At 31.8% G+C, this 22,641-nt stretch overlaps 2 protein-coding genes across 2 annotated transcripts; one reads left to right on the forward strand and one right to left on the reverse strand.

The window, feature by feature from the left end:
- The first annotated feature begins 3,096 nt into the window (after nt 1-3,096).
- LOC146944336 (zinc finger CCCH domain-containing protein 58-like) lies at nt 3,097-9,038 on the forward strand. Its single transcript, XM_085742730.1, has 7 exons — nt 3,097-3,400; nt 3,473-3,615; nt 3,707-3,772; nt 4,048-4,170; nt 4,305-4,619; nt 4,710-5,030; nt 7,950-9,038. Exons 1-7 carry the CDS (start codon nt 3,322-3,324, stop codon nt 8,337-8,339), a joined length of 1,437 nt encoding a protein of 478 aa, XP_085598856.1. The 5' UTR covers nt 3,097-3,321; the 3' UTR covers nt 8,340-9,038.
- Nucleotides 9,039-9,961: 923 nt separating this feature from the next.
- LOC146944337 (uncharacterized) lies at nt 9,962-11,064 on the reverse strand. Its single transcript, XM_085742731.1, has one exon. The coding sequence runs from the start codon at nt 10,973-10,975 to the stop codon at nt 10,088-10,090; it is 888 nt and encodes a 295-aa protein (XP_085598857.1). The 5' UTR covers nt 10,976-11,064; the 3' UTR covers nt 9,962-10,087.
- Between the last annotated feature and the right edge of the window lie 11,577 nt (nt 11,065-22,641).

Consider the following 22,641-nt stretch of genomic DNA (forward strand, 5'->3'; position numbering starts at 1 on the left):
GAACATATGATGTCGCTGATTCCAAGTGAAGATAAAGAGTATTTAAGCCCTGATTCTGTTTGTCGATCGTGTGAAAATTATGATGTCCAAAGCGAGTATTTCACAACAGAATTTCTTAATGGTATTAAGAGCTCTGGAATTCCAAATCACCGGTTGAAACTAAGGGTGGGATGTCCGGCTATGCTGATGAGAAACATCGATCAGGCCAATGGACTGTGTAATGGTACGAGGCTGACAGTTACACACCTAGGGAAGAGCACGGTAGTTGCTATTGTAATTATAGGAGAAAGGGCAGGTACCAAGGTATTCATTCCCAGGATGAATCTTATTCGGAGTGATCCAGAACTACCCTTCAAATTCAGACGCATGCAATTTTCGTTGACGCTTTGTTTTGCGATGACAATAAATAAAAGTCAGGGTCAATCTTTATCTCGAGTGGGAGTTTATCTTCCTAAGCCCGTGTTCACGCATGGACAACTCTATGTCGTTGTCTCTCGAGTTACTTCTAGAAAATGTTTGAAGCTGCTCATCTTGGATGAAGATAATAATGTTTGCAAGGAAACCAAAAATGTTGTGTATCGTGAAGTTTTTCAAAAAGTATGATCATTGGCTATGTTTTAGAATCGTTGTTGCTATAATTTAAAAAACTAAAGTTACATGTTGTTTGGAAGTCTTTTTTCTTTTTTAATTTCTTTGTAAGGCGTATTGGTAGACATGGCAACAAACCCCGCCCCCGCAAGACCCGGCCGCCCCGCCCCGAATTTAACGGGGAAAAGCCGATTTAACCGGGTGCGGGTACGGGTGTGTGGGAAATTTGGAGTTTTGGTACGGGGGCAGGTGCGGGGTATGCTTACTTTCGCCCCGCTCCGCACCCACCCCCGCCCCGCACCCGTTTTTTAAAACTTTCTTTCTTAAATTTTATAATCTTATTTCCATAAGTACCAACCTATTTTAATATAATATTACTCTTTAGAAACATATTTATTATAATTATTTTGCTCTTTTGAAAAAAGTTTATTAGATAAATAATTATTAATATAATTATTGTGTTTTTGTTGCTATGAAAAAATGAAAAAATATGCATTTTTTAAATATTTTATAAAAAATAAAGTTTTCGTGGGTGGGGGTGGGGGCGGAGCCGGGAGTTGAGGGCGGGGTTGGGTGTTCAATTTTTACCCCTGATATGGTTTGGGGAAGGAGGCGGGGGCGAGTACGGGTGCATGGAAGCGGGGGCGGGGACGGGAATTCTCAAACCCGCCCCTGGTCCGCCCTGTTGCCATGTCTACGTATTGGTCATTACAGGACATGCAATTTCTATATAAGCAGATCCTCCTGCCATTGACTTTTAATTGATGCACTTTTCAGGTATAACAGTACGCAGAACTTTTTTTTTACATCGTTGTTACCCCAAAATACAAATTTACATTAGACCATTGATTTTGTAAAAAATAAAAACAAATAACAATCGACGTTTCTGTAGCCCAAACTATATTTAGACACACCCATAAAAAATTTAACGTTTGCATTCACAGGCTATGGGTATACATCTGACACTGACTATTATATAAAAAAAATATAATCTTTTTAGTTTTTATGATTAATAAAATATATTATGTCAACAAATAATAATATACAGTACGTCGGCGTATTTTTGCATAAATATTACATATGCCAATCTAACAATGAGTACATCTTATACTACAAATAATTAGTATAAGTATAAATCCAAATACTTTAATCGTTATGTGCAATGTTTAGATATTTCAAAATATATACAAAATTAACAACATTAAGATGATATTTTTTTTCCATATCAAATTTAAATTATAACCATATTTATAATTTTAAGACAACATAATATAAAATCTATACATTTGATCAAAAAAGTTTTTTATTTCCCGTGCTTGGCACGGGTCACTATACTAGTGATGATAATAAAAAAGTTGAAAGCGACAAGTTTATTTTGGGACAAAAAATGGTCCAAATTTTTCCTATCAAATATAACACCGGAGGCGGTAATAACATTTTTACTAAATTTTTTAACCGGTTTCCTTAACTATAATTGTTTAAGACAAATATTTCAAAATCTAATCTAATCTAATTCTAATCTATGCAGAAGCCGTAATCCTCGTTGGTAAATTCATTCGACCTGTACTGCTTTTAAGGAAGATCCTCCTTATTGCACGTGGAGCTAACATCATGCTCTTTTTTTTTCATCTGCTATAACACCCCACAAGATTCATTAATTTTAATTTAATTACTAACTAAAGTTTTGATTTAATTAATCTCCCAACTGCGTTAGTTTAATGCAATGCAAAAGGAGTAAAGGACAACTGTATCATATCCCATATTGAATCCCAGTAATCCACATGTTGAAATTCAATCAAGGGCACTCAGGTCTTTTCCAATCTCTTTCCTTTGACCAATATTGTTTCTTTTCTTTTCTTTCACACGCACCAGTAGCTTGTTCAACACCGCAAGTACCACTCAGTTACAAATCAGCTTCCTTCACAATTTCCCCTTCCTCACATTTTCCTAACATAATTAAAACAATTTCAGTTTCCTTTTAGCAATTAATAAAAGTACATTAACCGTAGCAATAATTATTATTATATGAATAAAAACAAGAAAAATTAAATGAAGATGGCCTGCATGTTTGGATTAACAGTAAAACAAACAAAATTACAAAGATATAGTACTAAATTGTAACTTTTACCAAAAACGTCGTTACACATCGTCATTCTATCAATCTCACAAACCCCAAAACGCATAATAAATACATATTACTAATAGTTTTACAAGTAGAACTTAAATGGTAAAAAAAGGTAGAAATATAAGCAAAAACACACATTAAACCGACAATTCTTTGGTAATTAACAAATGATCATACAGATGCGAAAATGTTAGGCCGGACATTATGATTGGGATTTTGTGTGTGTAGGTTTATAACGACTTTGTCATTTCGTCTATCTACTAGTAGTAAAAAGGAGGAGTAATAAATAAATAAAAAAAATGAAAAAAAGGAAAGTAAAAACAAAGTGAGAGAGAGAGAGAGAGAGAGACCAATAAAAGAAGGGGATAGTTGCAGAGATAGAAAGATGATTGATGAAAAATCAAAACGCATTGAAATTGAAACTGAAAGAAAGAAGACACAACAAAGTGTGTCTATGTCCGCGTGGGTTAGACTAGACTCATTACAATACAGATAGAGATTTAGAGAGAGAAAATCCCAACAACACCTCTCTCTCTCTCTCTACAACCAACCACCCTTCCTTTCCATTTCATCGGAACCTCTCATTCTAGAAGATAGATTACTCTTCAATGGACCACTTTCCTCGCTCCACTCAACCTGATCCGTCTTCTCAATGGACCGGGCCGGATTCTCAAACCGGTTTAGAAGGTAAACAAACAAACAAACAAATCATTTTCTTGTTGAATGTGAATGAATTTTGATCTTTCTTGTAAAATGCAGAACCTATGTGGCAATTGGGGTTAGGTGGTGAAGATTCCTATCCACAACGACCTGATGAGGTTGATTGCACTTACTATTTGAGAACTGGTTTTTGTGGCTTTGGTTCTAGGTGTCGGTTCAATCATCCTCGTGACCGTGCCGCGGTAATCAACTCTTTCATTTTCATTATTTGCATTTTGTGTACATTGATTGTGTTTTCTTAATTTGGTTATATCTGAATGTGTTTTGTTTTAGGTTATTGGAGCTGCTTCTAGGACTGTTGGGGAGTATCCTGAACGTGTTGGACAGCCTGTGTGCCAGGTTCTTTCCATTTTTCCTTGTTTTTTTTTTTTGGTAGTACTAAATATTGCGTTCAATTCGGTTGCTATTATAAGCAAATATTCATTTTTCCAGGTTCATTGAATAACTCATGTATCTAAATTATATACTATAGTAAGTCTAGATACATCAGTTATTCAATGAACCTGAAAAAGTAGTATGTGTTTGGAGCTTACTTATGTTTTTGTTTTGATTGTCTTCATAGTATGTGCATTTTGGTTTGTGTTGATTATATCTGTTGATAACTTGAAATGCAGTATTATATGAGGACAAGATCTTGCAAATTTGGTGCATCTTGTAAGTATCATCATCCGAAACAGACAGGAGCCACTGATGCTAGCCCTGTTTCACTAAATTATTATGGATATCCGTTACGTCCGGTATGTATATATATTTTATTTAATGTGTTAAAAAAAACTTTTTTTTTTTTTTTTTTGAATGTTGCGTTTTGTTTTTTTGAATATGGAAATGTTTTGGTCTGGATATGAATGTTGATAATTATTATAATTAACAGGGTGAAAAGGAATGTTCATATTTTGTGAAAACGGGGCAATGCAAGTTTGGTGCAACTTGTAAATTTGATCATCCAGTTCCTGCTAGTGTACAAATTCCAGCTCCATCGCCGGTTCCCCCGGTTTCACCTTTACATGTACCAGTACCTTCCCCATTGTATCCAACCGTACAGACTCCATCTGGACCTTCTTCACAACAAATTGGGGTACTGGTCGCAAGGCCACCTCTACTACATGGTTCGTTTGTCCAGAGCCCCTATGGACCTATGGTATTGTCCCCAACCATGGTTCCTTTTTCTGGCTGGGGTCCTTATCAGGTAGGTCAAGCCAAGCATTTCTTTTATATTGTTTAGTCAAATTTTGTGTGCATTCATTGAAGCTGTTAATCGTTGAGCTCTTTGGTTCAGGCTACTGCAACAAGCCCTGTACTTCCTTCTGGTTCTCCAGCTAATGTTGGCTCCACACAGCTTTATGGGATAACCCAGCTACCTTCACCGGGTAATGCCTATACTGGACCTTATCAACTTTCTGGTTCCTCAGTCGGTCCTTCAAGCAGAAATCAGAACGAGCAATCATTTCCAGCAAGTCCTAATCAACCAGAGTATCATTATTACTCCAAACCAGAGGAGCTTCCTTTTGCTCCATCTTATAGGTATCACAAACCACCAGACATGAGTGCACCAAAAGTGAATGCCGTCCTTAGCCCTGCAGGGCTTCCGTTACGTCCGGTAATGATTTCCTCTCAACTTCTTTGTACTCTGGTACCTCTTATTCAGTTGTGAAATATATCTCCACGGTTCATCTTCCCTCTTTCACCTGGTAGAAAAAGAAGTTTTTTTGTTATTGATCTGTCTTTCCTCTTCAACAAATTACAGTAGTTTTTGGTGATTAAAATAGCTATTGGCGAGGTATAACCAATTTAATTAAACTACTCATACATAGTTGGAGCCACTGTTCATAGAGCTCGTGCTTTGATTATTATAATAAAATTTCTAGGATAGTGGGCTTTTGCAAGTTTGTCTATATTGTTATTTTTTGTGTTCATTTTGGGTTACTTCACAACTAAACTATCTTTAAAATTTAGTTGAATGACCATTTGATGAAATTATGCATAAATGCCCATTGGGCGAGTATTTTAATCATAGAGTTGGGAAATATTCGAGTTCTGTTAAATATTTCTGTCTGATACACTATGATTGTACTCTGGGGAAGTTCTGTCTGTAAGGTCCTATTCAACATCTTTCAGTGTGGATATGTTCTCTGCCAGAGCAGGGAATAGTGTGTACTATAAACAAACTTATCGTAGTGCTTCCTTAAGTTTTTAGACAATGCTAACACAAAGAATCATGATCGAGGGTATCATGTTCTGTTGTATAAGAACACAATGTTTCTCTGATTAGTTTCGTCTGCATAATTACTAGGGAATTCTCATTAATGTATTGATCATGAAGGGATACTTTCCCCATATGTACTCCTTAAGGTGATTTCTTGTGTCCTGCATATTATAATTAGATCTGCATCCAATAGTGAGTTTTTGTATTTCATTTTTCCTTTTCAGCATGCATATACTTCTTTCCCATATACATGGAAGTTTTTTTGGGTATGTGAAAGTTTTATTTAATGTCCCTTGAAATATTTTCTGTTTTGTTTTAATCATCATAAAATAAAAAAGGATACAAGAGAGATTTTTAATATGGTATGTATTTTAGATAATTTGTTTTTATAGCTATATACTCTTTTAGGGGTATGATGGTCCTTAAAATGATACCAGGGAAAGAGTGTATAGCTATTAATGAATTAAGTTACATACCCGACAACCTTAAAAGATATTATACACCATACTGATCATATTTGTATGGTGTATATACAATATATATGCTTTTTGGGGGCATATATACAGTTATAATCCTCAGAATTACCAGTGGCATTCAAATTGAGCTAGTTAATATCTCAATGGGATTGTCTAAATTAAGTCAAGTTCTTGAAGCCCATTCATGCTCAATTCAAGTTTAAATTGATCTTATGTACAAGGGCCTAATAAATAGCTTGTTAGGTTCATAGGACTTCGACTAATATACTGTAAAATTGTATATACATTGTTATATTTGCCAACAATTTTTCACTGTATAAAATTCTTAATTGCCTACAATAGTTTCATAATGGGCCCGGCCATGGTGGGAGCTATATCAGGTTACCTAGCTTTTTAACTCACCAAAAATGTTAGTTACAATTTTGAATCAAGCTTTAGTCAAATATAGAGTTTATTTGATAGGCTTATTGGACTGAGTGGAGCAATACCTTGAAAAAATGTCACTTGAGTTTGAATTTGATTGGTGCATATATATTCTCAACGCTTGGGTTTGAGCTTGGCTAAGATTCCCATACCAAGAGTTAGTTTTGCATGCGACTTAGTGGTTGTTTGGGGTAACCTTTCAGTTGGTACTCATAGATGTTCATGCCCCATAAGGTAGGGAGTCGGTAGAGAGTGATTAGGTTTTATGATGGCCATACAGATGAAATTGGAAGAACATCTCTTACTCAAAATTCCCAAGTTTAATCAACATTGTAAGAAGTCTTGAGGACGGGTGTAACATTTCAGGCAGTACTTGTAAAAGCATAGGTATTTTAGGTATTTTTTTTTGTAATGTGATTAAGCATTCTGTAAAATTTTGTTATAGTATTCTTCGGAAAAACTTTTTAGACTATTCTTTGGCCCCACTAAAGATAATTTATTGATTGGCCACTGTGTTGCTGACTCAATGCAGTGGGGATGGACTCTTTGCTGTTGTTTAAGAGTTGGTTTTATAGATCCAATTCTTAAGAACTTGGTTGAAGAAGCTTAGATACCCTAAATATGCATCTCCCCTGGCATCCCTATTTTCCGCACTTGATCTAAACTCTTATGTGATATCCAACATAATTTCCATTTATGCTTTTTTGGTCTATTCTCTCTTAAACTCGTGATTTTGGCTTTTACAGTATTCCATATTCTTTACTTTTTCATATACATAAATTTTGATTTCTATCACAGAATACCGCTTTTCCAGTTTTGCATTCTCTTTACTTTTTCATATACATGAATTTTGATTTCTATCACATAATGTCATTTAGGTTAAATATGAAGTTTTTATGCAATAAGTATGTTATTTTGGTTTGTGCGGAATTGCTTGCTTCTCAGTCACATATGCTTGAAATCTCGTCAGTGCTAAGAAACACTTGTTAAGCTCATAGTTTCTCTTATGCCCTGTCATCCGTTTTATCGCTGAATCCTATGTTCCCATGCTAGTTATGGCCAAGTTTTTTGGATGTCCTTCCTGTAATTTTAGATTAGGTTTGCTTCTAGTTTTCCATATTATAGACCAGATTGGAGTGCTTCCTGATTCTTTTGAATGTGGTGGCTATTTCGAAACATGACACGTCAGTCAAATAGTCAGTCCACTCAGCTGTTATTGCTGTCTTTTTTCATCCATTAGTGTTTAGTTGGACTTTGGTTCAAGGAAATTATCTTAATATATTTTAAATTATTGTCACTTTATCTTTTTAAAAGACACACTTAGGAATGTGAAGTTTGTTCAGATGAAATGCTTTTCCAAACTATTATTCTACTGCTTTCTTATTTCAAGCATCCAATGTTTTTGTTTGATCAGGGAGCAGCACTCTGCACTCACTACGCACAGCGTGGTATATGCAAGTTTGGTCCTGCATGCAAATTTGATCATCCTATTGCACCACTGAGTTACAGTCCATCTGCCTCTTCCCTGACAGATGTACCAGTTGCACCCTACTTTGTGGGTTCATCCGTTGGTACTCTTGTTCCTTCATCTTCTTCACCAGAGTTGCAGCCAGAACTTACTGCAGGATCCAACAGGGAGTCTGTTCCTTCTAGAATATCGTCATCAGTAAGCACATCAACTGGATCAGTTGGCTTGACTTTGCCAACTGGTGGCCCTGTTTCTCAATCAAGCACTCGAAGTTCTAGTCCTTTAGCACCTGCCAATACCACGACAAGTAGCAATGTTTCTCACCCCTCAAATTAAGAAATGTGAATGCATACATCTTCATTACTCCTTTTTTTTATCTCAATTCTTCAACCAAATATCATTATTCAAGGAGGTCGTCAAATAGGGTTTTTTTGGTTCTCTCTCCCAGTTATCCCAGTTCCACATTCAGATCTAGCACACTTCACACTGATTATCTTTATGTTCATAAAATCTTTTTGTGACCATTCCTTTGATCTTGAATAAAACATGGTTAACCATGAGAACTTTAGCAACCCATACAGCCGCCTTGCTTTAGAATAACTCCTAAAGAATCTGCAATTCCATTGTGCACATGTCCATCCACATCTCCAATATTTGGAGTCTGTTGTGCTTATTTATGTTCCAATCTTCTTTCATATGAGAACATTCTGTCCAGACTTTCATTGACCATGTGTTTACGCCTCTTCCACCTGAGCCCTTTTTGAATTAGGTAGCAATTTTCCATTTCTGTTTTGGAAGTCCTATTCAATACTTCCCAACCTGTATTTAATATTTATAGGGTTTACTGTTGAGAAATAATCAGGAGACTGCAATGAGGCTTCACATTGTTATGTTATATGGTTTGTAATTTTTGGATACACAGTGATGTTGTGACAATCAAAAGCTTGACTTGGTATTTGAACTTATTACGGAATACGTATATGAAGAAACACATTTCAATTATCACATTTTAATATATGTATTAACCTTTTTTCATTGTTTTTTCTTAATTGATCAAGCTTTAATCTTAGAGCAGATAATTGTATAACCAAATATGTAGATTTTGTTTGGAAGTTAGGAGGGGAAGGAAAAGGGAAAGGGAGAGTAACTTCTCATTTTGTTGAGAACATTTTTGAAGGAGAGGGAAGAAGAATGCTTATGATGATATTATTTTGTTGAGTACTATAAAAGAGATAATTTGACGAATTTGTTAGACATCTTAAAAACTCTCTTTCAAAACATTTTTACATTCCCATGTTACTGTTATAACTGGATTATTGGATTCACCATAAATGCCAAACATGCAATTCAATTTTATAATACTCTCAAAACAAAGGAATTTTCTGTGAGCAATATATTAAGGTTGCAGGCTACAGGTTATCACAATCTATCTCTCTTCTGTTTGCAGTGTGCTTGTAGCATGAATTGTACCCAATTTTTTTTGGCAACTAGCTTCAAAAATAAAATAAAAAGATTTATACACCATTCTATATATAAATAGTATGGTGAAGGGTCGCTTTAGAAATATATGCATCTCATTTATATATTAATTAAGAATTGTATAGTAAATCTTTGGTAGCTTTCATATCTGTTCTCTTCTTTTAATAGACCCGTTATCCTTAAAGGAATTGTATAGTTTGAATATAAGTTATACGTAGTAGTAGTATAATAACAATAATAGATTAGAGACAGAAATGAATATCATATAACATGGTCAAATACATATGAACTTCCTTTGCGTGAAAGACAGAACTATGAGTCTACTAGTGGTCCTGTCTTTTTTCCCAACATCTTATAACCACAAGAATTCACACCATGTGTTTAATTCATTCATTAATCAAATTAAAAGAAAGAAAAAGACTTGCAACTTCTTATAGATATTAGACCAACGTAACAACGTACTAAGTGCATGCAGATAATTGAATGCAAATGTACACAAAAAGGTAAATTTTCAACACACCCCTTCAAAAATAAAGCTACTTCAATAAAGAGAGCTCAAAAAAGATCTAACAGTCTCCACAACTGTTTGCAGATGATCTTTGTCCTCAGAAGAGTGAGTATCCCATTCCCATGTCGACATCGCCGAAAGGAGAATATGAATGAGAAGAATAGGTAGTTGAAGAAACATCTTGAGTTGTCATTAGTCCATAGCTTGGACTTTCACTCCTTGGTGGTTGGTTAAAAATAGCTGAAAGTTCATTGTAATTGCAATCCCATAATCCTTCATTACAATCACTTGTGTTAATGTTAAATGCTTCTTGAGAGAATGGAGTGTAGTCAAAAAATGATTGACCATGCATGAAGTTTGTTGTGCTAATGGAATCAACAACATTTTGGTGTTCACTTGAATCACTTGCATTACTCCTATGATCAAAGTTTGAATTGTTGGTGTTGGAAATAGGGTTGAAGCAATTAACAGGAACAATGCTTTCAAGATAGCCTGAGTTATTATTATAATCATTAGAGAATAACAAATTGTCATTGTTCAAATGAGAATTAGAATCAAGCTGAGAGAGGCTATTTTGATTGGTAATTGGTTGTGTTCTTTGAACATCCAAAGGAGGATCAACAACATTGTGAAAATTGGTATCATCTTCATCAGAAGAAGAAGGATATATGAAATTTGTTCTAGCATTGCTACCTTTGATGGAAAGAGCAGCTCTATCATAAGCAAAAGCAGCTTCTTGAGCAGTATCAAATGTTCCTAGCCAATGTCTTTCTTTAGTTGCAGGATCTCTAATTTCAGCAGCATATCTACCCCAAGGTCTTCTCCTTACACCAAGAAACTTGCCTGGTTCTGCTTGCTTTTTTCTGCCTCTTTTTTCGCCACAAACTGACGTGTTTCGTTGAAGTAGAGATAAATTTATTTGGATTTGATTGTGATGATGATCATGTCCTTTAAGGGAAGTGTTTGAGGTTCTAGAGGTTGACATGGTTATGAAAATGGTGAGAAAGTGTGTAAGAGAAGAAAAATATGACAAGTGAAGAGGAGAGAGTAGAGAGCATAGAATAGAATGGAAGTAGTGGCAAGTCTTTTAAAGACACTGACTTGATCATTGAGAGAAGGAAAAGGACATTATGTTAATGTCTTTTTTATGAAAACATATCTTCCCTTTTCACCCATGTTTGGAAATTTTTTTAAGCTTAGTTCCACTTCTTACTTTTTAGTATTGTTGTATTTTTTTGAAGGCAAAAATATATTAAATATCAAACCAATCAAAGAGCACAAGGATTGCTAGAGATTGGGCAAACACAAATACAAAGTCTTTTTACTATTGTTGTATAATTTTACATGTCCTTCACCAAATAAGTGAATAACCATCTAATTTTAACAATTGAGATATATAAGAAACTTATAATCCGCACAATTGAAACACTTAAGTTTCTTATGCATCTCAATTGTTAAAATTAGATGGTTTTTACTTTCTATGTAGTTTAAACAGACTTGTGACATAAGCCTCAACTTTTGACACATACTTCAACTCAAACAAACATTAAGATTACGATAATTAAGGGACTAAGAAATATGATTGTAAAAACTTGATCTCTAATCTTTAAGTTGTTTATTATTATTATTATTATTATTATTATTTATTATTATTATTTTAAGCTCCACAACTGTGCTTTAAATTTTTACAGCAGTCACTTTCTTCATAGTTACAACAGTGACAGTTAAAAAATGTGTTATTTTTCTTATTGTAGGAAAACAATGTGCACAACTTATTTAGTACTGTAAGAATAGACCTTTTGCATTAGTAAAATTTTGTTTTTGTGACTAAAGTAAACAATATGTACTAAAATTTAGTGAGCCAATTATTGCATCAGAGGTATATATTGGGATTTGACAAGGATCGACAAAATTGAATCTGGTGTATCTTAGGGGTCATTTGTAAAAGGCCACAAGCTAAATAGTTTATGAACAAACTACCAGGAATTCTACCTGGTAACTCTGTACAAGTGAGTGAAGAGACAATAGTGAAAACGAAATATATACTAAAAAAAAGTCTCGACCCTATAAATATTGTTGTCATTTTGTTACATATGTATAAAGAAATCTGATTATGGTTTTAAGAGAATGTGTTGAGTTCATCGGTGTCGAATATTGATTTTGAATAAATAAATTTTGTAAAATTGATTTGATTAATAATAAATTAAACATAAAATGTCATATATACCGTAAATCTTTGAATTGAGTTCAAACCATGCACTTGTTTTTTCAGTATAAATGAACCACTTAAATCAGAGTTCAAACCGGTTCAATTAAGTTCGATCCAATTCTAAGATATTGAAAACTGACTACGCTTGAACCGACTAAGGGTGTGTTTGGTAAAAATAAGTTATAAACTAGCTGATAAGCTAGCTGATAGCTGAAAAGCTAGCTTATAGCTGGTGGCTGATGACTGATAGCTTATAGCTGAAAAATTAGCTTATTAAAATTAAAAGTGTTTGGTAAAATTAGCTGTTAAAGTAGCTGATAAATATAAAATGACATAAAAGGACATGCTTGTTTAATTTTTTTAATATCATATATAGAATTTTTATTACTTAACACATTTACTTTTAAATATTTAAATATATTTCAAATTACTTTCATCTCCAAAATGATAAATGTATTTATGAATTCAATCAACTTTTTTTATTTAACAATTTTTATTTTATTTTTATGAATTTAATCTAACTAAAATTTCTTCACTATTTATTGTAAATTTTTTAAAAATTATATATTATATAATTTTTTTTGGTAGTGATATATTATATAAATTATGAGCAAGGTAAAAAAAACAAAAAAAAAAGTTAAATGTGATATGGTAAACGTGGGTTGCCCATGAGAACATAGGTAGTTATTTTTATTATAAAGAAATAAAATAAAATAAAATAAAGAAAAGGTTAAAATTGGAAGAAAGTATAAAAAGCTACAAGCTATAAGCTAAAATGCTACTGGATTAGCTTTTTAAAAAACGCTATAAGCTAGCGAGAAAAGCTTTTTACCAAACACATCACATTCTATCAAAACAAACTTATAAGTTAGTCCAACAAGCTATAAGCTAGCTTATTTGTGTTACCAAACACAGCCTAAGCCGGCTCTAAAAATAGTTATGAAAACTCAAATCTAACTTAAGGTAAAATTCTTTTTGGAAGAAAAGTTATTTTCAAAATTTAAACACTCAAAATACTTCTGGGTCTATTTTATGATTATCAAATCACTTTTACCTTTTTCGAGTAAAGACCATGTTTTTACCACTAGCAAAAGAATCCAAATATAAGGTAATGATTAGTTCATTTTGGGATAATTTCACTCGGTGACTAAAAATTTGGTGAAAAAACATTTTATGCTGGAATCAACCCAAGGGAAGACCAAAAAAGAAAAAACAAGTGCATGGTTTTGTCATATATACTGTAAATCTTTGAATGTGGAGGTACTACTACTTATCTTAGGCCTTAGCATGTCATTTACCAGCTGCAAATTTTTTTTTTTTTTTGAGGGATACCAGCTGCAAATAATAATATGTACATGTGACACTCTTAATGCAAAATTATCAATCAGTTACATTGAAAGATTTTGTTTGTTTCATGATTTTCAAAGGGAGCAGTTATAATATTTACCTCTGTCCAGACAGAAAATTGTCCAAGAATTAAATGTTCTAGAAGTGTTTCCTGGCTTGCGTCATGGATTTGAGAACATTATAATACAAAATCAGAATAAGGTTACATATTGAAAGGACCACTTGTTAATTGTCCCACATATGATTTACATGATGATATAGAATTTTCAAGTCTAATAATTTATGGATTTTTTTTTTCTAGAGGAATTTATGGATATTTATATCTTTCATAGAACTCATCGTAGTATATACATTTTATAATTATGTAATAAGTCATAGTATCTATTTTATGATTATTATAATTGAGTTTTTTTTTTTATTATAATGTTATTTTTAGACTGTTTTTATAATTATGAAGTTGGTTAATGAAAGTGTCAAAACAACAACTTCTAACAAGAGCAAGGACTCTCTCTTTTCTCTTTCTTAAACCCTAGTTGTTACTCCCTCCATCCCGGAATATCTGAATCAGTTTGGTTTTTCACACAGATTAAGAAAAATGTATAAATAAAGGGGAAAGTAGAATATATTGAATTGGGAATGATGAAAGTAGTATTAATTAGAGTTATATTGTATTGGGAATGATGAAAGTTGTATTGAAAATTGAAATGACTCAATTATTTTGGGACACTTTTTTTTTAGTAAATGAGTCAGATATTCCGGGACGGAGGGAGTACCATTTTTCTTCTTCTTGATCTTTTTGACCCAAATTAATCATCCCTTCAAATTGTTTTTTGGTTAAATAAGTGATTCCCACTTATTTTCAATCTTATTTTGTGCGTTTTTATGATTTTATCGTCTTTGCACGACTCTGTTTGTTTTGATTTCTCGTCTTTATGCGGTGTGTTTTTGATTTTGCGTCTTAATGCAGTATTTATTTGATTCAGGTTGAAAGATTAGCTTTGAACAAGTGTAGATTCAATCAATGACTTTGGTGTCGTCAACGTTGGAGATCCGAAGACATTAGTATTTCACAGACTTGAATATAGTCATATTTATTGGCATAAGTACTCGGCCGTTTTATGCTATTAACATGGATGTTATGAGTTTTTTCGCATATTCATCATTTTTACTTTTAACTATTTTAAATTTGTATTATATCAATGTACTCTATCAAATTAAATAAATAAAATATCATTTATTTTTGTTAAAATAAAAATCAACATCGAAGCTAGCTCTTTCATGCCCGTAATATAAGATATCTCCCATCCCATCTATGCAAACCATGTATAATCAATATCATACCATACGAGAGCTTATGAAGTGAGGTATGACATTACTTAATTCTAACCACTATTCACTCACATAACACTTAATTAATATGCTTGTGTTTTTTTTTTTTTTGGGTCAAAATATGGTTGTGTTTTAAACCGGTAGCTTATCCACTTAGGACTAAATGGACAATTTGAAAATAATAATTGAATTTTTATATAAAAATAATAATATTTGAATTAATTGGATTTATCTTATGTTCACATGAACTTAAGAAAATAGTTTAAACTATGATCATGAGTTATTTTCAGCTCGTCCAAATTAAATAGTTATCGTCATAAATTGTTTTAAGATCCTAATTCATCTGGAATGTAATAACATTTCATAAACTCAATAATAATAATAAAAAAAAAACTTATAAATTTGTTAAAATAACATATAAACGAATGTCAATTAATCTATCTACATTTGTTGTTATTATTTCAAATATACCATTGAATTAATTATTTGATGTTACGAAGAGATGACTTTTTATTTTTTTTGAGGGAACGAAGAGATGACTATATTTTTTTGTTTATAATTAAGTTGAGAGGCAGTATAAAAAAAAGAATGTGTACATCCAATGTCTCCTTAGACACACCACCTTGGAGATTATTTAACAGCTAGCATATAAATGTGAGAAAATATGCCTCACGAAACAAAAATAGAAATAAAAACAAATACAAATGCAACTTTGGTCTAGTTGTAAAAGGATATGTTTGAACTTGGAGGTTCTAGTTTCAAGTCGGTCATTTTAAGGTAAATATAAATCTCTTTATAAATATTTCTTGAATCATATAACTTTTAAACAAATTTGTGTTTTCCAACATAGTTTAAGAGGAGTGTTAGAAATACTCTTTTTAAGATTTACTCTTTTATTAAGTGAAATTTAGGTGGATATTGCCGTTTTTTTTAATAACAAAATAGACATCGCCACTTTATATGAGACTCATTTCTAAATGTATGATTCACATATATTTCTTCTCAATAAAAGAGTAAGTGATGTTAGAATGAGTGTTGGGAAGATAGTGTTCTTGTACTTCTCTAAATTTAATAAGAGTAGTTCTCTCTCTCGCCAAGTCTCGAACCGAGTTCCTCCAGGTTGCAGGGGAAACCTTGCAACCAAGTGACTTCTAAGGAGACAGGCAAATTTAACAAGAGTAGTTGTATAAAGAAATGTACGGAAAAGTTTGAAGAATATCTTATATCAAGCAACATCAAATATAGAAAATGAGTCTCAGAGGACTAAGAGTACAAATGCCTGCCTAGTAAGGTATATGGCCTTTGAGCAATTTTTAACAACAAAGTCGGATAATGAGAGACATGAAAGTTGATCTTCAAAATCTAATAGAAAAATTGGGTAGTCAAAAAGCATAACGAAAAGCTTAACCGAAGCATGCAAATTGATTTGGACTAAACTGCTCCACAAAATCAAAAATCTACTGGGCCACACTTTTATTGATTCACATCTCTTTTATTATTATACTGGCATTTCCCTATTTTTAATCTCTTTAGTTTACAAAACCATTCCTATGGCATTGGAAATAGGATGTCGTAAATCATCATCATGTCAAAAGGGTCAAGCCGTTTTATTGTTTTTAGCATATATCTGCTGGTGTCACCATTGATTTTCCGATAATATTCTAAAAGATAAAATTCTGTTCCAAGTTCAACATGAAGTAATATTGAACTCACGAGATCCGATTAAAAATATACTCCTATTATTTGGAAGAATTGAAATTTGGAGTATATCTTAATAGGAGTTCGTTGATCTGACTTTACTTACATCTCATTTGAACTATAAATTGTGAGATTGTTTCCCCTAAAATCAAAGGGTAAATACTAAAACATCAAATATTTTACATTTTTGGTCAGAAATTAAATATACAATATTCATTCAATACAAAAAAAGTTCTTAACCTATTTTATTGGACTCTTTAAAATTTTGATTGTATTAGTTATTTCTTTATCGATATCTTATTTTATATTTTTTCTCTAAAAAATTAATTTACATTTTTTATAAATAAAATATAAACAATAAATTATAGGCCTAAATTTGTTTTTGGTCTCTACAAAATAGAGATCTTTTAAGTTTAGTCCTTACTAAAATTTAATAGTTTTTTTTCCCTCCTACAAAATTTTTCTGCATGCAGTTTCAGTCTAGGCTATTAAGTCAACCTGTTTCATTAAACTCTGAGGTTAAGTTTTTTTTTAAAAGAATAAACTTTGAGGTAAAGTTTGTTTGATGATAGATAAATATGGATGCTCATACTTTTGTATTAAACTTTATTTGATTAATGATATGGGTTAAATTTATTTAGTTAAAAAAAAAAGAAGAAATTTAGCACTCCTCCAGTCTCAAACTCTCAATAATTATCACATTTGCACACAAAAAATTCCAAAACTGAATGTCATTAATTTTCACTTTTTAGTTTCTTCTTTTTCTAATTGTACGGAGTGATAAATATCATGTGCATTACTTTCAAGTGATTACTTTGACAATATTACTATTATCTTTCCTTAGTTTATAGTATTTTCTTATAGGAAATGCTAACGAGTGTCTTATGACATTGTTTAAGCATCTAAAAGTAGTAAATTTTATATTTAAAATTGTATAGTTATGACTTTTATATGTGTTTGACTTGTATTTTCAAGACAAAATTTCTTATTGTAACTTTATAAGTTCTTTAAACAATGTACTTAAGACACTTGTTAGCAAGATCATTTTTCTATTTGATCGAAACAAGTAAAGTGAGTCCAGAAGTCCTAGCTCAACTGGCAAAATGCCGAAATTGTTAGGCCGGACGTTATGACCGGGGGTTCGAACCCGCCACCTCCACTTATGTGTGCGAGTTTATAATGGCTTTGTCATTTCGTCTACCAACCAAAAAAAAAAAGAAACAAGTAAAGTGTGACAATTCCTTAAAAAAAAAAAAAGTATAGTGTGACCATTCTTGCGGGAAGGAAGTGACATGTAATTTAATGTAAAGTTGGAGGGAACCACAAAAATTAATGTAGTGGAAGTGAATAGTATTCAAATAGGCGACCAAAATGAGATTGATAATAAGAGTCTCAATTAGCATGGTTTGATTAATTAATCATGGTGTTTCATAAAATTGATTGGATCTTGACTCTAAAGGCCCTTGACTCTTCCACTAAAGATTTCAAGGAGCAGAAAGATACATATAAAGCATAATCAATTCTCATCTTGATTTTGTATTTTCAAAAAGAAAATAATCTCATCTTGATTTTGTGGTATTGAGTAAATGTACTTAATAAGAAATTGATATCAAAGTTTATCCAAGATTCAATAATTAGTCACTATTATTTACACATTAAGTCCAATAACTTTAGGTATGATAGAATAATATAAACTTTACATTGATTAGAGATAAGATTTAAATAAAGTGTAGACACTCATCACCTTATAAATAGATAATTTTATGGCGTTTGAATTAGAACAAATGCTTAGGATAATTCTATATCTTCAGAGAGATAGCATGGGAGAAAGATCAATGTATACTTATAAAGAAGAAATATAAATCCTTAAGAAATATAACTCCTTAATAAAGTTTACAGTTTTCTCGACCTTGTATAGATTATGTCTCCCATAACATGGGTTTGCTAGAACACACCCACTAATTTTTATGTGGGAGTGTTTTAGCAAAGCTACACCTTAGGGTGTAATTAACCACTTTTTAGTTATTTACTTGCTAAAACACTCCCACATAAAAAGTAGTGGGTGTGTTCTAGCAAATGCCTATAGGATTTGCTAGAACACACCCACTTGTTATTGTTAGAAGGTGTGTTATAGCAACATACACCTTAGGGTGTATTTAACCACTTTTTAGTTATTTACTTGCTAAAACACTCCCACATAAAAACTAGTGGGTGTGTTCTAGCAAACCCCTAACATAAATTTATATATGTAAGTGCGTAGAAATACAATTGAAAATTAAAGAAGTACTCCCTCTGGTCACATTTATAAGCAAAAGGTAACTTATTAGGTTCATTCAATAACTAATGTATTTGACCTATATATAGACCAGATACATTGGTTATTGAATGAACCTAAAAAGTTACTTTTTACTTATAAATGTGACCGGAGGGAGTAAGCATTTAGAATTTTGGGGCAATGGGGTAACTCAACTGGTTTGAGTTAAGAGGTAAGGAGTTAGAGGTCATGAGTTCAAATCCGACTATAAGAGAGAAAAAAAACTACTCCATCAACTAATTACTAATATTTGCTATTTAAAAAAAAAAAAATTGGAATTTTCTTTTTGCCCTCCTAATTTCAGTTGTTCACTAGTTGTAGAGTTTACCATTTAGAAACAGGTAAAGGTTAGTCAAGGCACATATCAAAAGATGTGAATTTAGTTGGGTTGGCAAAGTACATTTTGTCAAGGTCCTTTACATATCCCTAAAATAGATGAAGTCTTTAGGTAAATGGCAACAAAGCCACAGAAAGGTAGCTTTCTCCCTCACGCTATGTTTCTCAAAAAGAAATTCATGGTTTTATATTTGTAAGTCTTTTAGGCTTTGTTTGGGAGTTTGGAGGGGAGGGGAGGGTTTTGAAAAAAGGAAGGAGCAAATGGAAGAAATAGAAGACATTGGAAGGAGAGGGCTTTGAAGGTTAATTTTTTACTCATAATAAAAAATCCCCCTCATTTGGGGGAACTCAAAAATTGCATTGGGGGAGGGTTTTGGGGGGTTATGGATGGTTTATATGAATTTTTCAAATTCAATCTATGTTGTTATAATATTCTTAAAATTAAAAGTATATTAATCATAAGTATTCGTTTATCATTCTCTAAAAAACTGTTCTTTCAAAAAATGTGAATTTTTTGTCCATTTTTCTATATATTTCCAACCCCTCAAAGTCCTCCCCTCCCTTCCCCTCCAAACTCCCAAACAAAGCCATAGGAATAAGAGGAAGAGTTTGCTTTGTACTTAAACGAATGTAGCTTTAATCAATTGATCAGACACAAATGATTAATGAACTTTAATTAAGAATGAGTTATTTCGAAGAATTGGAATTTTAATCTTGGTTGAAATAATCCCCAACAACATTTTACTTACTTTTTAATCAAACTTTGAATTATTAGGATCCCTTTACATGATAATGAAGGGTTAAGAAAAAAGTACTGCCTCCGTCCCAATTTAATTGACACAATTTTGTTTTTCACACATATTAAGAAAAATGTATAAATAAAGGGAAAAGTGGAATATATTGTATTGGGAATGATAAAAGTAGTATTATTTAGTGTTATATTGTATTGGGAATGATGAAAGTTGTATTGAAAATTGAAATGGGTCAGTTATTTTGGGACACTTTTTTTTAGAAAATGGGTCAGTTATTCCGGGACGGAGGGAGTAGTAACATTCTTTTAGATAGGAGAATAGTTGGCATTCTCTTGTGGTTTTTGAAAATGATGACTATGATGAAAAAAAGTGATAATGAACTTTATGGTTAGAAGAGAATTTTGTACATACTCCAAAACAAATTCTTTTAAAATTGTTCAAGGAGCTCCGGCATTTAGGGGAAAATGATGATTATGTTCACTTGGACTTTGACGGATAATAGACTAATGAAGCTTAAGATACAAAAATGTCTTATTAACATGTCCCTTTTATCTACTTCAGCTCCTATCTGTTCAAACACACACTTTGCACCCAAAGTTCACAACAGAATCTGTTTTCTTAGCTTTAAAAATACTTTACTTTTTGGATTTGTTTGGTTAATTTTTTTTTGTGGTGGCTGGGTTCGAACCCCGGACCTTGCATACTTTTTGGAAAGGGTTCGAACCTTTTTGGATTTGTTTGGTTAATTTTTTTTTGTGGTGGCTGGGTTCGAACCCCGGACCTTGCATACTTTTTGGAAAGGGTTCGAACCCCGGACCTTGCATACTTTTTGGATTTGTTTGGTTAATTTTTTTTGGTGGTGGCTGGGTTCGAACCCCGGACCTTGCATATATTATGCATTGTCCATACCAACTGAACTATGCTCACGAGAACGATTTGTTTGGTTAATAGTGTACGGAAAAACATTTCTAATTTATTTCAAATAATAATTTCAATGTTAATTATCCAAAAGAATGATAACGTAATTTTTTTGTCAAACTATACTTATTTTACGGTCGAACTCGGGATTATCAAGACTATTTTCATGAGAGCTAGAGAATAATAATATTAATCAATGTTACAAAATTATATGCCACCTAATATTACAAAATAATTTCAATTTCAAATACTTTTTCAAGAGTGTCTTATATTTGGAGATGTGTGTACGAAGTATTGGATACATTTACTAAATAATTCATTATGTGAAACTTTTTAAATGATAGATAAAAAAAATTAATTCTAATTTTTAACTATAGTACTTTATACGGACGCTAGATAGCATGAACATTAGAGAAATAAAGAACTTATGGACCTACATCTGAAATTAGGTGAGCAGTCTTACAAGTTGACAATGCAAATATTTTTGGTTAGATCATATATATTTTCTGTAAAATATGAAAAAATGGGTTATATTCATCTTGGTAGCTAGGGACAACCTTCTCTACCTATGATATGAACTTATATAGTATAGGATCCAGTTCAACTCATCATTTTACTCACGAGTGTAAGATAAATATTTTAATTATTGATAAAAAATTAAAAAAATATTTGAAAGAGATAAAAATTAAAATATCGTCTACCAATAATATATATTTTAATACTGTTTATCAATACATAGATATGTTACACGAATAGGTTCACACCAAATCATAAGTAACTTCACCAGAAAACAAATTATAAATATATTTAGAATTTAACGGGGGTTGAATCACCTATATAAATTAATTATACACTAAAATCCAATCAAAACTCATTATATTATTACATAAGTCCACTTTATATATTTTAAAATTACTTATAAAATAATGAATTCTCATTTAACATTAATGTAAAAATGGTTTACATGTATATTTGGTTTTAAATTTGGAAGAGCCAAAATTGATCGAGTAAAATTGATTTTGACTTGTTTAATTTTTTTTTTAAAGTAGAATTGATTTTGTTTGTAGAATTAATTCTATTTGACGTTAGAATTTATAAATTCAAGATTTTACAATTGATTTTAACTTTAAATTTTTTGCTCAATTCATTTTCAGTATAGATATTTCAAACACAAACCATTTTATATTCAACTAACTTTTAACAAGAACCAATTATACAACATTAATTTATTCAAAATTAATTCTTGTCACCGTATAACTAAACACACACTATATCCACAATAGAAAACCCCTTTTAACTCTTGAAGTCTTGATTATTTCATCAATAATTAAAATGTTTGTTTTAGCCACTAATTAAAACGAGAGTTCATTTTTTATGTTTAGTACTATAATACTAACAAATGTTCTTGGAGCATTGCTTAAGTTAGAGAATTGAAGAGGTAAGTTTCCATGAGAGTAAGTTAACAAATATTCTCAAACTTACCTTCGTGAGATAAGTTAGTGAATAAAATCCAATCAAAACTCATTATATTATTACATAAGTCGGGGGTTGAATCACCTATATAAATTAATTATACACTAAAATCCAATCAAAACTCATTATATTATTACACAAGTCCACTTTATATATTTTAAAATTACTTATAAAATAATGAATTCTCATTTAACATTAATGTAAAAATGGTTTACATGTATATTTGGTTTTAAATTTGGAAGAGCCAAAATTGATCGAGTAAAATTGATTTTGAC

The sequence above is a fragment of the Medicago sativa genome, chromosome 2, assembly GCF_051527215.1.
Source record: "Medicago sativa cultivar Bolivia chromosome 2, Bolivia_mono, whole genome shotgun sequence".
NCBI classification, from domain to species: domain Eukaryota; kingdom Viridiplantae; phylum Streptophyta; class Magnoliopsida; order Fabales; family Fabaceae; genus Medicago; species Medicago sativa.